The 14,570-nt window shown below is 34.2% G+C and overlaps 1 protein-coding gene across 2 annotated transcripts in view; it reads right to left on the bottom strand.

The window, feature by feature from the left end:
• Positions 1-14,570, bottom strand: part of LOC105232980 (intraflagellar transport protein 88 homolog) — a 268,695-nt gene that overhangs the window by 161,407 nt on the left and 92,718 nt on the right. Inside the window, exon 9 of one of the 2 annotated variants that reach the window (XM_049448782.1) lies at positions 986-1,143. The exons of the other annotated variant lie outside the window; for it this stretch is intronic. Within the exon in view, the coding sequence (XP_049304739.1) occupies positions 1,121-1,143 (23 nt within the window). The 3' untranslated portion in view covers positions 986-1,120. Of the gene's footprint in view, positions 1-985; positions 1,144-14,570 lie in introns of those variants that run through there. 2 annotated transcript variants of the gene reach the window in all.

Raw genomic sequence — 14,570 nt, 5'->3', positions numbered from 1 at the left:
TTTTTTTTTTTAAAAAAGTTATCAAGCTCTTAAAAAATCACCCTTTATATTAACCCTTTCATGTCATAATTAAACTGGGCCTATTTAAAAATATTTTGAGTATATGAGGATACTATTTGAGCCTTGAATATGAAACGATATCAATTTCAAACCTGTATCTCTTCTGGTTTTTGAGTTATAAAATGTTGCTTATAAGCAACATTGAGCCATGGTAGTATACAATCAAACACATAAAGGGTGATTTTTTAAGAGCTTGATAACTTTTTTTTAAAAAAAAACGCATAAAATTTGCAAAATCTCATCGGTTCTTTATTTGAAACGTTAGATTGGTTCATGACATTTACTTTTTGAAGATAATTTCATTTAAATGTTGACCGCGGCTGCGTCTTAGGTGGTCCATTCGGAAAGTCCAATTTTGGGCAACTTTTTCGAGCATTTCGGCCGGAATAGCCCGAATTTCTTCGGAAATGTTGTCTTCCAAAGCTGGAATAGTTGCTGGCTTATTTCTGTAGACTTTAGACTTGACGTAGCCCCACAAAAAATAGTCTAAAGGCGTTAAATCGCATGATCTTGGTGGCCAACTTACGGGTCCATTTCTTGAGATGAATTGTTGTCCGAAGTTTTTCCCTCAAAATGGCCATAGAATCGCGAAGCTGTGTGGCATGTAGCGCCATCTTGTTGAAACCACATGTCAACCAAGTTCAGTTCTTCCATTTTTGGCAACAAAAAGTTTGTTAGCATCGAACGATAGCGATCGCCATTCACCGTAACGTTGCGTCCAACAGCATCTTGAAAAAATACGGTCCAATGATTCCACAGCGTACAAACCACACCAAACAGTGCATTTTTCGGATGCCATGGGCAGTTCTTGAACGGCTTCTGGTTGCTCTTCACCCCAAATGCGGCAATTTTGCTTATTTACGTAGCCATTCAACCAGAAATGAGCCTCATCGCTGAACAAAATTTGTCGCGAAACACATTTCGAACCGAACACTGATTTTGGTAATAAAATTCAATGATTTGCAAGCGTTGCTCGTTAGTAAGTCTATTCATGATGAAATGTCAAAGCATACTGAGCATCTTTCTCTTTGACACCATGTCTGAAATCCCACGTGATCTGTCAAATACTAATGCATGAAAATCCTAACCTCAAAAAAATCACCCGTTACAAATATTGATAGTTTTCATTTTTTTGTATTACTTTTCATACATTTTATATGTGATATGAGACAAAACAGTTTTTCTGTGGGTTACAGCATAAGTGCACCTTACATTTTGAGCATTTAGATTTTGGAATACCAGTCTGGCATAATCTGCACCTTCCTTTTCCTCCCCATTCAACCCAATGACCGGTTTGATCAAGACGCATCGACTTTGGAGGTTCACTTATGTATGATCGCTTTGACGACGAAGAGCTAATTGAAATTTCTGACACGTTAGATGGTACCCGCGACGCTGGTGAAAATGAACCTGGTTCCATTCTTTCAGGTATTTCTGATCTACGACCTCTTTTACGTGGGTTTATTGACGTAATATTAGACGCGTGAAGAAGCTCGTTTGCTATGGATAATTGAAAATCCAGCAATGTCATATATTTCGTTCGTGTGACTTGATTTTTTAGGTCTCGTCTATACAGCTACCAGCTATTGACTACCACTGTGCTGATGCACCTGTAAATTATGCGCATATACCATTTCTTAGAACGGTGGTTGATTTTATATAAGTCTAACAACATGTCAGTCAAGTCTACACCTCCCATGCAGGTACATCTATGTACTTTTTTTGTTTACGACACTAGCGTCTGCATTATGAAACCGGATTTTCAGCTACATAATTTGACAAAAGTTGCACACCTTTGTTATCGTACCAGCGACAGGCAGCTAAATTATGTACAGCTCATACTTAAAGTCGTATGATCCCCGACCTTTTTCAAGAGGTCATTTTCATTCATAAGGCTACAGTTTTTAATCCGATTGCCTCGTATTGTTGCTGCTGCTAAAATACCTCATCCTTTGAGTGCAATCATCAGGCTTATGGAAGAAAACCAATTATTGAAAAATAACTTATAATTTTTGTCCCTAGACACATTACTAGCCAAATACAACACAATATCTGACGAAATACCCAATCCAAAAGATGGACATGTTCCATCTCCAACATAGAGAGCAAAATCGTATACGATGCCTGAAACTCCAGCTCTTATAAACATTTTAAAACCCCATTTATTGGGTTTCATGGGTAAGTATTGCTTTAGACTGTGACGTCCCTTAAATTTTATTATCTGTTCATCTATGCTCTGATGTTCTTCCTGCTGTAATTTGTTGCATTTCTCCTTCAGTTTGGCCAATATTGGACGTATTTTATATAGCTTGTCGTAATCGGGTGATCCTGGTTGCGGCTGCTATCATTTAGGTGAGAGGCTCCTTTGATTTTCTCAAAGCGTGTTCTGGATAAAGAATCCGCAACAGCTGATAATTTGAAGTTTGGCGTCCAAGCCATTCCCATATTTGGAACTTGTATCACGCCCAAATAAAGAAGTACGCCAATAAATCGTCTGATTTCGAAAGGTGCACAATGAAGCTCTACGCCATTCGTTTGTATAGAATAAAGATTTGTTTCGGTACAAATCTTCCTTATGATTTCATCATCGAAGAAACCATTGAAGTAGTTTATAGGATCTTTGACTTCTTGATAAATTGTTTCATCTTTCCAAACAGTTTCGCAATCTTGTAGGCATGCTGACCTCCATCTCAAACTATCCAGGTTTATTTTCTCATGCGTTTCACTGACAATTTTTTCTGTGAGCACTTCATTTTCAACTTCATCAGCATTTCCACCGCCTTCAATGATTTCATTTATCAAATTCATTTCCACGTTTTCTCCCTTTTTTCTCACCTCTTCAATTGTTTCTTCAATGATTCTCTCCAAATTCTCTTCCTCTTCTTCTTCTTCATTCTCATCTTCAGAATTATTCCAGTCAAAATTGATAATTTTATTTATTTCTGATTCTGTAAGACCTCTGAGACGCATATCTAAAATAAAAAAAAAAAATTTTACTTTGGACAAATGTTGCTTATAAGCAACGTTGTGTTTAAAAAATTCCTGGAATCATAATATTACACACAATTTTGTTCTGTAAATTTTATTTCATTTTCTTACTTGTTATTTATAAAATAAACCACTTTGTATAAAGAAATGGCAGTCAGTTTACTTTTTATTTAACTTTTTCAAAGATTATTTTTGTCACTTTCTTTTTCACAAGTTTTTACGCAATTTTAGCTAGTTATCAAATGAACACCTGTTAAGCTATCGTCATGAAACTTCGCAAACTAGTGCTCACAGATATCCGTTAGAGACGAAAATAAACAAATTGTAAAAATATTGATATTTCGAGGAGTTATCGACAGAAATATGCAATGTTGCCTATAAGCAACAAATGACATGAAAGGGTTAAGATATATATATATATGTATATATGTAGATAATATATTAAATCAAATTGAATTACAATAACTAACGAAAGTCGATAAAAGCTTAAGAAAATGCCGATATTTATGTTACTAAACTCAAGTCACATATGTATGTCATTGCATATTGCGTTGGTTACCAACTGTGCATATGCAAGTTATCACAGCTAGCATAGCTAACAAAATTTACAACAACAAAGTTGTCGTAGCCAGCCAAATATACTGATATTACTCAATTCAGCAATATTCTGTTAATATACAATATCATTGCTCAATAAAGTTATTTTCCAAAAATTACAACAACAGCACATTTCGTCGGCACTAAACCAGAGCGGAGTCGTGCCGCCGTAATGTAAGCCGTTTCTTGACCAAACTGAGGTTTGCTGTTTCGCTATAATTATTGCTTACTTATCATTATAGAGTATATAGAAATAAGTACTAGTAAGTAAGAATTCGTACATATGTAAGTTTATAGTAAATAAGCAAATTTTGTATAAAAGAAATGTGTTTAATAAAGAAATTGGAGTTCAACTTCACCATTCAAACCAGCGTGTTGTTAATCATCTGGTGGTAACCATTAACTGGTGCCTGAGAACTTTAAAAAACTTGAAGTTGCCTACACCAAAAGTATTAAAGTGAATCCGTACGCACAAATATCATTATTCAGAAGGATAAACGACGGAATTTAATTTTTATAGAAAGTGCAGTCGAGTTTGACATAAGTCATTAAAAACAGTATTTAAAACCTTGTTCGGAAATTTAAATTACAAGTGTACACAAAAAACGCCGCAAAAACAAAAAGCGCGTCAAGTGTCGTGACATATCTTAAGATTTGTTAAACAATAGAGCTAAGTGTTTGACAAATCAAATTAAAAATACTTATAAAGTGGGCAACCGAAACAAGAAGCCGCCAAATCAACGCCTGGAATGACGTCATCCACCCCCCAGTAGAGGACTAACGCTTCAAACAGGACCAAGTGGACCGTCCAAAGATGACTAACTTGATGCTGATACTCCTGTAAGTTAATATTAAGCTTACATAAAAATTATAATTACCCGATATATTAAAAATATTGCATAGCAATAAATATCGGGCAAATAAATTTTAAGTATTACAATAAGTACCCGATATATAAAAAATATAAAAAATCTTAATAAGCAAATAAAACTTATACCCGATAATAGCAATAAATATATATAAAGTATCATATTGTTAAAGCAATAATTGGTCGAAATTGTAAATCACAGTAATGGAGCAAATTCAGGAAGCTATTACACACCTAACAGGTGCTGTTAATGCACAAATAGAACAATCAAAAATATTGAGCAGTAGGATAAATCAGTTAGAAAGCAGAATTCGTCCCCATAACGAAAGTTCTATTTCAAATAACCATATTCACTTAACTGAGTCAGACTTAATAGAAATTAGCAGATTACCTGACTGCGTGAAGAACCTCCCAACATTCGAAGGAGATCCGATCAAATTCATATCCTGGATTCACAACGTCGAATCTGTTTTACAGGACTACGAAGTAGTCAGAACAAAGCCACTGTATAGAGCCATCATACGACATATTAGGCAGATAATTAAAGGCCCTGCAGATACGGCCTTAATCTCTTACAACATATTCAATGATGATTGGGGAACAATCAAAAATTGTTTGTCACTACACTATGCAGACAAACGCGACCTTAGGACTCTAGAACACGAACTAGGAACCTTATCCCAAAAACACTTCAGCGTAGAGCAATTCTACGCAAGAGTCAATCACCAACTATCCCTGATAATAAACAAAATAAAGAGTCATGATTATTCAAGAGAAACAAATAATGTTCTACTGGAAACCTATAGGAATCGAGCCCTTGATATATTTATCAGAGGCCTAAACGGCGAATTGTCTAGAATGCTAGTCATTCAACGCCCCAGCAACCTACCCGAAGCATACGCTTCCTGCCTTGAAATTCAAAACATTAACTTAAGAAACTATTCAATATACACATAGCCCATAAAGTCTGCGTTCACCGGCCACATTTTTTTAAGAGAAGTAAAAACACAATATTAATAAATAATTCAGTTTAAATTTTTTACATGTATTTCTTCTTTATATTCTTCAGTTCAAAATACAAAAACAAAAATGTGTATTCCTATTTTAATTTTTGAGATAACGGGATTTTAGTGTAACAACAAGTAAATATAGGCACCATAAAGTCTGCGTTCAGTTTTAAAACTAGTTACAAAAGCATTAAGAATGATAAAAAAAAAATTAAGTTCAATATTTTGTTGGATAGCCACGTTGTTTTAAAACCTCACGCAATCGGTTTGGCATTGATTTTACCAACTTATCTGTTTCCTCAGCTGTAATCCGGGACCATTCTGCCTGCATAACACTTCGTAAAGCCTCTTTACTTGTTATCGTATGCTCACGAATTTTTTTTTCTAACAGATCCCATAGATGCTCAATAGGATTGAGGTCAGGTGATTGAGGGGGCGTTTTAAGCTGTCTAGGGGCATATAAGAGCCAAAGTCTAACAATTTCATCTGTATGTTTCGGGTCATTATCTTGCTGGAACCAAAACGTCGAAGATAATCCAAGATTTTCTGCGCTTTTTTTCAAATTATTTTTTAGAATGGTCAAATAACCCCATTTATCCATTGTGGATTCAATAAATTCAAGTTGACCCACACCACCAGCCGCCATGCAACCCCACACCATAATTCCACCACCACCGTGTTTCACTGTACAAACAAGATTTTGTTTTTCAAGGGCAGTTCCTGATTTACGCCACACAATTTGTCGACCTTTTATGCCAAAAATACAAAATTTACTTTCATCCGGAAATATTACTTGATTCCAGAATTCCGGAGACTTATTTATATGATTATGAGCAAATTCAATGCGCTTTCGTCTGTTTACAAGTGAAATATATGGTTTTTTTCGAGCGACTCTGCCATGATATCCAGCTTTTCGTAAAACTTTTCTAGCAGTTTCGGTACAAATTGTTTTTTTAAAGGTTATATGTACGTTTTCAATAATCTTTGTGGACGTAATTCGAGGGTTAACTTTCAATATATTTATTATTTTGCGTTCTTCCCGGACTTATAATATTTTTGGACGGCCAGATCGCGGTTTTGACGCTAAAATTCCGGTTTTTTTGAAATTGTTTACTACACGCTGGACCGAGGAATACGTTCTTTCAATAGTTTGCCCAATTTTTCTGAAACTTTCACCATCTTTCCACAACTTAATGATAATTTTTCTTTCCGACAGACTAATTTCTTTTCCTTTGGTTTCCATTTTTTTAAATTTAATTAAAACGCGTCACGAGCTCTTTAAGCGATTAATTAGACTAAAATACAATAGAACCTATGCAAAAAGAAGAAACAAATTCATGAAAAGTAACGGTATTTGCAATTTAAGCAAACTGAACGCAGACTTTGTGGTGCCTATGTTTACTTGTTGTTACACCAAAATCCCGTTATCACAAATATGAAAATAGGAATACATATTTTTGTTTTTGCATTTGGAACTTAAGAATATAAGGAAGAAATACATGTAAACAATTTAAACTGCCTATTAACATAGTGTTTTTACTTCTCTTAAAAAAATGTGTCAGGTGAACGCAGACTTTATAGGCTATGTGTATAAAAAAAAATGGAAGTAGTTCTAATCAAATACAAAACCATCAAATGAATCCAAAACCAATATTTGTACCAAGGGTATTAAACCCTGCCGAAAAAAATTTAATCTATAATAAAAACATGCAAAATCAAGCACCGCCACCACCCAGACCAACCAATCCTAAACCACCAATCCCTATGGAGGTGGATCCTTCACTCACGAAGAATAAACTATATGAATCGACCGAACAATACGCCTATAGTAAGTCCATCCAACTATTCTTCAAATATCCCTAGGAAATCCCAAAAACTATTTAATGTCCAAACAGAGGACGAGGAAATAAATTTTATGACAGACGCCTGTCTACCCTACCCTATTTAGAACTAACTTTAAAGAACGGGGATATCGCGAAGTTCGTTGTAGATACGGGAGCTAATAAAAACTTTGTCTCCGAAAAACTTTCAAAAAATTCAATGAAACTTGAGTGTCCTTTTAAGGTTCACTCAGCCACAGGTCAAGTAAATATAACCCATAAACTACGTGGACCATTCTTCGGAAGTATAGATATTACAAATAATTTTGATTTCTTTAAATTACCCAATTTAAAATCCTTTGATGGTATCATTGGCGATGATACCCTCAAAGAATTGGGAGCAATCATAAATAGAAAAAATGACACAATAACCATCAAAGATGTGGTACTGCCACTAAAACAAAATATCTCTAAACAAATAAATAATATTCAAGAAAACCCCTATGAACATGACGTTAAGGAAATGATAAATAAATATTCGGAACTTTTCGGACCAGTCTCCGACAGTGGGACAATCGACACAACTGTATTTGCAGAAATTAGAACATCAAGTGAAGAACCGATATATACAAAATCATATCCTTACCCAACCAGCCTACGGGGCGAAGTAGAAAAACAAATAAAAGAACTTCTAAACAATGGTGTAATAAGGCCTTCAAAGAGTTCATAAACTCCCCATTGTGGATTGTTCCAAAAAAACCAGGTCCATCAGGAGAAAAAAAGTATAGAGTAGTTGTTGATTTTAAACGACTAAATGCAATAACTATACCTAATTCCTATCCAATACCTGATATAAACAACACTCTCGCTAGCTTAGGCGAATGTAAGTATTTTACTACACTCGACCTTACATCCGGATTCCAAGAAATCAGGATGAAGGAAAAGGACATAGAAAAGACAGCTTTTTCTACAGCCAATGGTAAATATGAATTTACTAGGTTGCCATTCGGTCTTAAAAATGCCCCTTCCATTTTTCAGAGAATGATCAATGATGTTCTCAAAACGCTTATAGGAAAAGCCTGCTACGTTTATATCGATGACATTATAATGATGGGAAAAACTAAAGAGGAACACTTTCGAAATATTGAAGAGGTGTTCATGCTTTTGCACAAATCAAATTTAGAAGTCAATCTGGAAAAATCCAAATTTTTTAGAACAGAAGTAAATTTTCTAGGTCATATCGTTACCGGCGAAGGTATTTTGCCAGATCCTGACAAAATATCCGCTATTAAAAAAATTCCCGCACCTGCTAACCTTAAGGAATTAAAAGGTTTCCTGGGTTTAGCATCGTATTATAGGAGATTTATAAAAGACTTTGCAAAAATTGTCAAGCCACTTACCAATTTAACTAGAGGTGAAAATGCTCAAATGAAAGCAAGCCAATCCAAACGGATACAAATTTCACTAACAGAGGAGGGCTTGAAATTATTTAATGACATAAAATATTTGCTTACATCTTCTGAAATTCTGGTATTCCCAGACTTCAACAAACCCTTTATTCTGACGACAGATGCTTCCAATACTGCAATCGCAGCAGTCCTTTCACAAGGGATAATCGGTCAAGACAGACCCATAACTTACATCTCTAAATCACTCAAAAAAACCGAAGAGAATTACTCGACAATAGAGACAGAAATGCTCGCCATAGTATGGTCCCTCGACAAATTAAGGACTTACCTGTATGGAGCTAAAGAAATAAAAATTCTTACTGATCACCAGCCACTGACGTTTGCACTAAGCAACAGTAATAACAATACCAAGCTAAAAGGGTGGAAAGCAAGGATAGAAGAATATAATTATAAACTAATTTACAAACCAGGAAAAACAAACGTAGTCGCGTTATCACGGCTGCCAATAGAAGTTAATACGCTAACATCCACAGATGAAAATTCACAACATAGCGCAGAAGAGGATAGCTCAAAGCTCATTCCTCACTGTGAAGCTCCAATTAACGTATTTAAAAATCAAGTTATATTTACAGAAGGAAAGGAGGAAATTACACACGAAGAACCTCATCCAAGCTTCCACAGACATCTCATTAAATGTGAAGTTTACGATAAAGAAAACCTAAGTAAAATCTTGAAAAGCGTTCTAAGCCCAAACATAATCAATGGAATTAAAATTCAAGAGAAATACATTTCATTACTTCAACAAATATATCAAGAAAATTTCTCACAATTTCGTATCAGGATAACACAGAAAGTAGTTACCGATATCGCAGACGAAGATGTCAAATTTAACCCTTTCAGCCCCGAAGTTGCTTATAAGCAACTTCTATATATGTTTGACATCGTTTAAAAAGTTAAATACACAAAAACTTCTTTAAAATACACATCCTATAGATCAACTTCATGATCATGATTAACCCTTTTAGCCCCAAAGTTGCTTATTAGCAACTTCTATATATGTTTGACATCGTTTAAAAAGTCCTTTGGGGCAGAAAGGGTTAAAATAATAGAACAAGAACACAAAAGAGCCCATCGCATTGGTAAAGAAAATAAAGACCACATATTGGAAAAATACTATTTTCCACAAATGACTAAACTTATTAAAAAATATACTAAATCATTTGCGGATGTAATAAGTACGACCGGCATTCACAAAATCCCAAGTTACAGGCAACACCCATACCTTCGTATCCAACAGAAATACTGCATATCGACATTATAGAAATGTCCGGCGAAAAATATATCTCGTGCGTTGACAAATTCACTAAATTTGTAAAATTTTTTAGGATAAAAAATAAATCAGTACTACAGCAGTGATGGATTACCGCCTAGGCCCGCGAGGCCTGGGCCTAGGGCGGCACAATTTGTGGGGCGGCAAATTTTTCAGAATGTCAAAATTTTAAATCTGATATAATGTAACGACAATACATTTTAAGGATTTATTCTGATTTTTTTTATACAAATTTACAAATAAATTTCTATGAAATAGAATGTAATTCATTTTCTGATTCACTTTTTTATTCGTGAGTACAATACTGATAAAAAATGTTTTATAACAGAAATAATTGAATATTGATAAGCTTTTTCTGAAGAATTTTCAAAGCTCAGTTCACTTGTTGTATCTTTAGTAAAGTTAATCTTACAAGTGAGCCGCTTCTAAAATTACACAATGTTTTCTTATTTTATTTTCAATGAATCCGGTGTTTCATATATGAATTGATATAAGTATTCATTTAAAATTCATGTTTTTGTTTGTATATAAAAATATTTTTATTCTTATAAATGATTTCTATAGAATCAAATAAATAAATATATTCATTTTATAGCCAATTTTTTAAAAATGCAAACAATTTGAAGAAAATAAAAATTTAATAACATTGATGTTTCATTTTCGCAATGTTGTGAATAATATTGACGAATATTAACGAACTTTTATAGCTTAAAGCAATAATTCGTAATTATTGTAAAATGTTATTAAAATTCAAGTATGTACATATTTATGTCGATATATACAGCCGTGGTCACGCAAATAGCACACATAGTCATAAGAATCAATAAGAGCTTATACAATTGACAAAGTTCTTTAAAAGGCTAAAACGGGTTTATTTGTTTATTAATTTAATGAATGAATTATTTTTTTTGGTTTTTAGCCGGTATTAAATGACACTTCAGCACAAGATACCGAAGAAATACAATCGAATCTTCCTTTATTGCAAGATACAAATACAAACAAAACGTCGTCAACTTTTCTTTCATCAGAAGATGCGGAAGAAAGTCAATCAACAACTGATATGTCTCAATTAAGTGGTGATCCTTTTCTATGGGATATAAATGATGAAACACGAGATTTTATAACTATAAACGGTTTACCACAAAATAATGTAACGGATTTTAAAAATTCACGAAATTTTTATTATGATAAAACGAAGTTTTGTTCTAAAAGCTTATTTCAACGTAATTTAAAGAGCGGAGAAATTCAACATCGTGAGTGGTAAATTTATTCAGAAAGTAAAGGATCAGTATTTTGTGCTCTATGTTTACTATTTGGTAGGAGTGGCGAAGTAAACGCTTTTACTGGTGAAGGGTTTAGAGATTGGAAAAACTCAAAAGGGCGCATTGAAGCTCATGAAAATTCTGATTTTCACAAAGCTAACATCAGTCACTTCAAAGCTCGAGCTGTCATTCAAGGCCGTATTGATCAACGTTTAATAGAGCAGCTCGATGAAGAAACTTTATACTGGAAAAAAGTTTCGCATTGAGTAATTGAGATAATTAAATCTCTCGCAATAAGAGGGCTGTCATTTAGAGCATTTAGAACGAATTGGAGATCTCCATAATGGAAATTTTTTAGGTTCAGTCGAGCTTCTTGCTAAATTTGATTCGTTTTTATCAGAACATTTAAAATTATATGCGCACCCTGACCGTGGAAATACTTCGTATTTATCTAAGACAATCTACGAAGAAATTATATTATTAATTCAAAATAAAGTATTGCAACATATGTATTTCTAAAGAAGTGCAATCTGCTTAGTATTTTGTTGTAATTGTGGATTCCACACCTGATATTGCTCATGTTGATCAATTCACGATAATTATTAGATATGTACGTAACAATGGTAAGCTTATCGAAAGATTTCTGGAATTCATTCCAAATACAGGCCATAAGGCTAAAGATATTGAAGATGCTTTGTTAAAATCTCTTGAGGATAATGGTTTAAACATTGGGTTGTCAAAAAAGTCTTGCGGTATTTTCGCTAGTTGGCGCTGAAAGCGCGTAGTTCTAGTTTTATTCGTCGCATCGGGTCATGCTATACCTTTTTGGAAAGCTCATTTCGCTAACACGTGTTTGATTGATTGTCGTTTCTTTTAAGTCATTCGTAAGTTATAGCGTCGCAAACATGGAGCAAAATAAAGAGAAAATACGGCATATTTTACAGTACTACTACGATAAAGGCAAAAATGCATCTCAAGCCGCCAATAAAATTTGTGCAGTTTATGGATCTGATACAGTTTACATTTCCACCGCACAATGATGGCTTCAACGTTTTCGTTCTGGTGTAGAGGTGGTCGGAGATGCGCCTCGCTCCGGAAGGCCTGTGGTCGAAATTTACGATAAAATCGCTGAATTGGTCGAAAGAGACCGGCATAGTAGCAGCCGTAGCATCGGTCAAGAGCCGGACATGAGTCATTAAAAATTCATTTCGATTTCAATAAAAAAAATCCATAAAAATACTGCAAGACCCAATATAATGAATTGACGTGGTCAATCTTACAATAATGCAAGCAACATGTCAGGTTTATATTCAGGAGTGCAAGCACGAATCAGAACAACTAATCCATTAGCTGGTCACCCTTTAAATTTTGTGGGAGCTTGTGCAGCTGTATCTGTTACCGAAGCAGTTGACTTTTTTTCTACTTTGCAAAAATTATATAATTTTTTTACCGCACCATACAAGTTTAAGACTTAAAAGCGTTTCTCAAACTCGTTGGTCGGCTCGAAATGATGCATGCTACACATTAGAAAAAGAGTGGCCTAGAATAATTGTTCACTAAACTTTATTGGTGAAAACAAAGATGAAAAACCTACTACGCGAGCTGAAGCTAAGGGACTGCAGCAAAAATTACAACATCTAGAAACAGCAATTCTAGTCATTGTTTGGAATGCAGTTTTGGATCGCTTTAATGCTGCGAATATGAAGCTTCAGGATTCTCAAGCTGATTTATCATCTGTTATAATAATATATAGTTCTTTGGCATTATTACTCGAAGATATGAGAGATAAACAATTTTCTGATTATGAAAAAAAAAAGCCAAAGCACTATTACCATTATGACACCCGTCGTAAAAAACCCCGAAAACTTCAGGCTGACGAGTCACGGGAAAATGAAAGAAGAGCTTTATCTGGAGAAGAAAATTTTCGAACCAACGTTTAATATCTAATTTTAGATACTTTAAGTGTACAATTGACAGGACGTAAAAGTGCTCATCATAATCTTTACGAAACATTTAATTTTTTTGACAATTTATATGAAATAGATACCAATAAATTGCCAATTGCATTCGCGCGATGTATTAGTTACTAAGTATTCTGATGATTTGGAAGATACTTACGCGAATGAATGTATTCATTTGCACTGTCAACTCAAAGATTCTCTAATGAACACAAAAGATATTCGTTCCGCGCAAGGAATATACAATTTTTTGCATTCTCAAAATTTTCAAGGTGTTTATCCAAATGTAGACATTGCTCTACGTATTTTTTTGAGTATTCCGGCTACGAACTGTTCAGGAGATCTTTTTCCACATTGAAAAGAGTCAAAACATATTTACGCGCAAGTATGGGCCAAGAGAAACTCAATGCTTTAGCACTACTGTCAATTGAAGACCAACTAGTTCAAGAAATTGATTACAACGACATAATTGATGATTTTACTTAGACGAAAGCCAGAAAGAAGGTATTTAAAAATTAAGTTATACATTATAGTTTAAGAAAACTGACTGATTATTCTCGAATTCTCGACGCGTCACTCAAGGAAGACGATGCGTCGATTATTAAGAATAAGAAAAAAAGGAAAGTGTATTAGTTTAAGAAAAAACACCCAATTTTGTGTTTAATATATAAAACGAATTTATTGTGCCTAATACGTTAAATTGTTATAAATTACCTTTGTTAATAAGAATGGTGATGATGGCCGGTGGTCGTCTTGATTCTCTTCCTTCTTGGTTGAGGGTTGAAAAAAAGTGATTAGCTTGCTAAGCTATTGAGTGAAGTGTAGTGATTTTAACGAAACTATTGCCAGTTGAGTGAGAGTTGTTAGCGGTTTATGTCAACAGCTAACTGGCAATAGTTTTTTATATATTCACTAGGGTGGGTAAAAAGAATTTAGGCACTGGCCAAAACACTGACTGTTATTTATGTTGTTAATATTTATTTCTATTGTTTAACAATTATACTTTTATGAAATAAATATTATATCTTAATAAAATGAACGGATTCAAAGAAATAAAATTTCATCCTTTAAAAAGGGCGGCTAATCAGACAGGACCTAGGGCGGCAAAATACTTAATCCGCCACTGCATATCAGGGATAAATTGATAAAGCTTCTACATTATTTCACTGTACCAAAGACTTTGGTCATGGACAATGAAGGCAGCTTTATAAGCCCAATAACTCTGAACTATTTAGAAGAGTTAGGAATTGAAATCTATCTAGCACCACATC

The sequence above is a fragment of the Bactrocera dorsalis genome, chromosome 2, assembly GCF_023373825.1.
Source record: "Bactrocera dorsalis isolate Fly_Bdor chromosome 2, ASM2337382v1, whole genome shotgun sequence".
NCBI classification, from domain to species: Eukaryota; Metazoa; Arthropoda; class Insecta; order Diptera; family Tephritidae; genus Bactrocera; species Bactrocera dorsalis.
The sequence above is the reverse complement of the archived record's forward strand: the minus strand, read 5'-3'. Positions and strand labels throughout refer to the sequence as shown.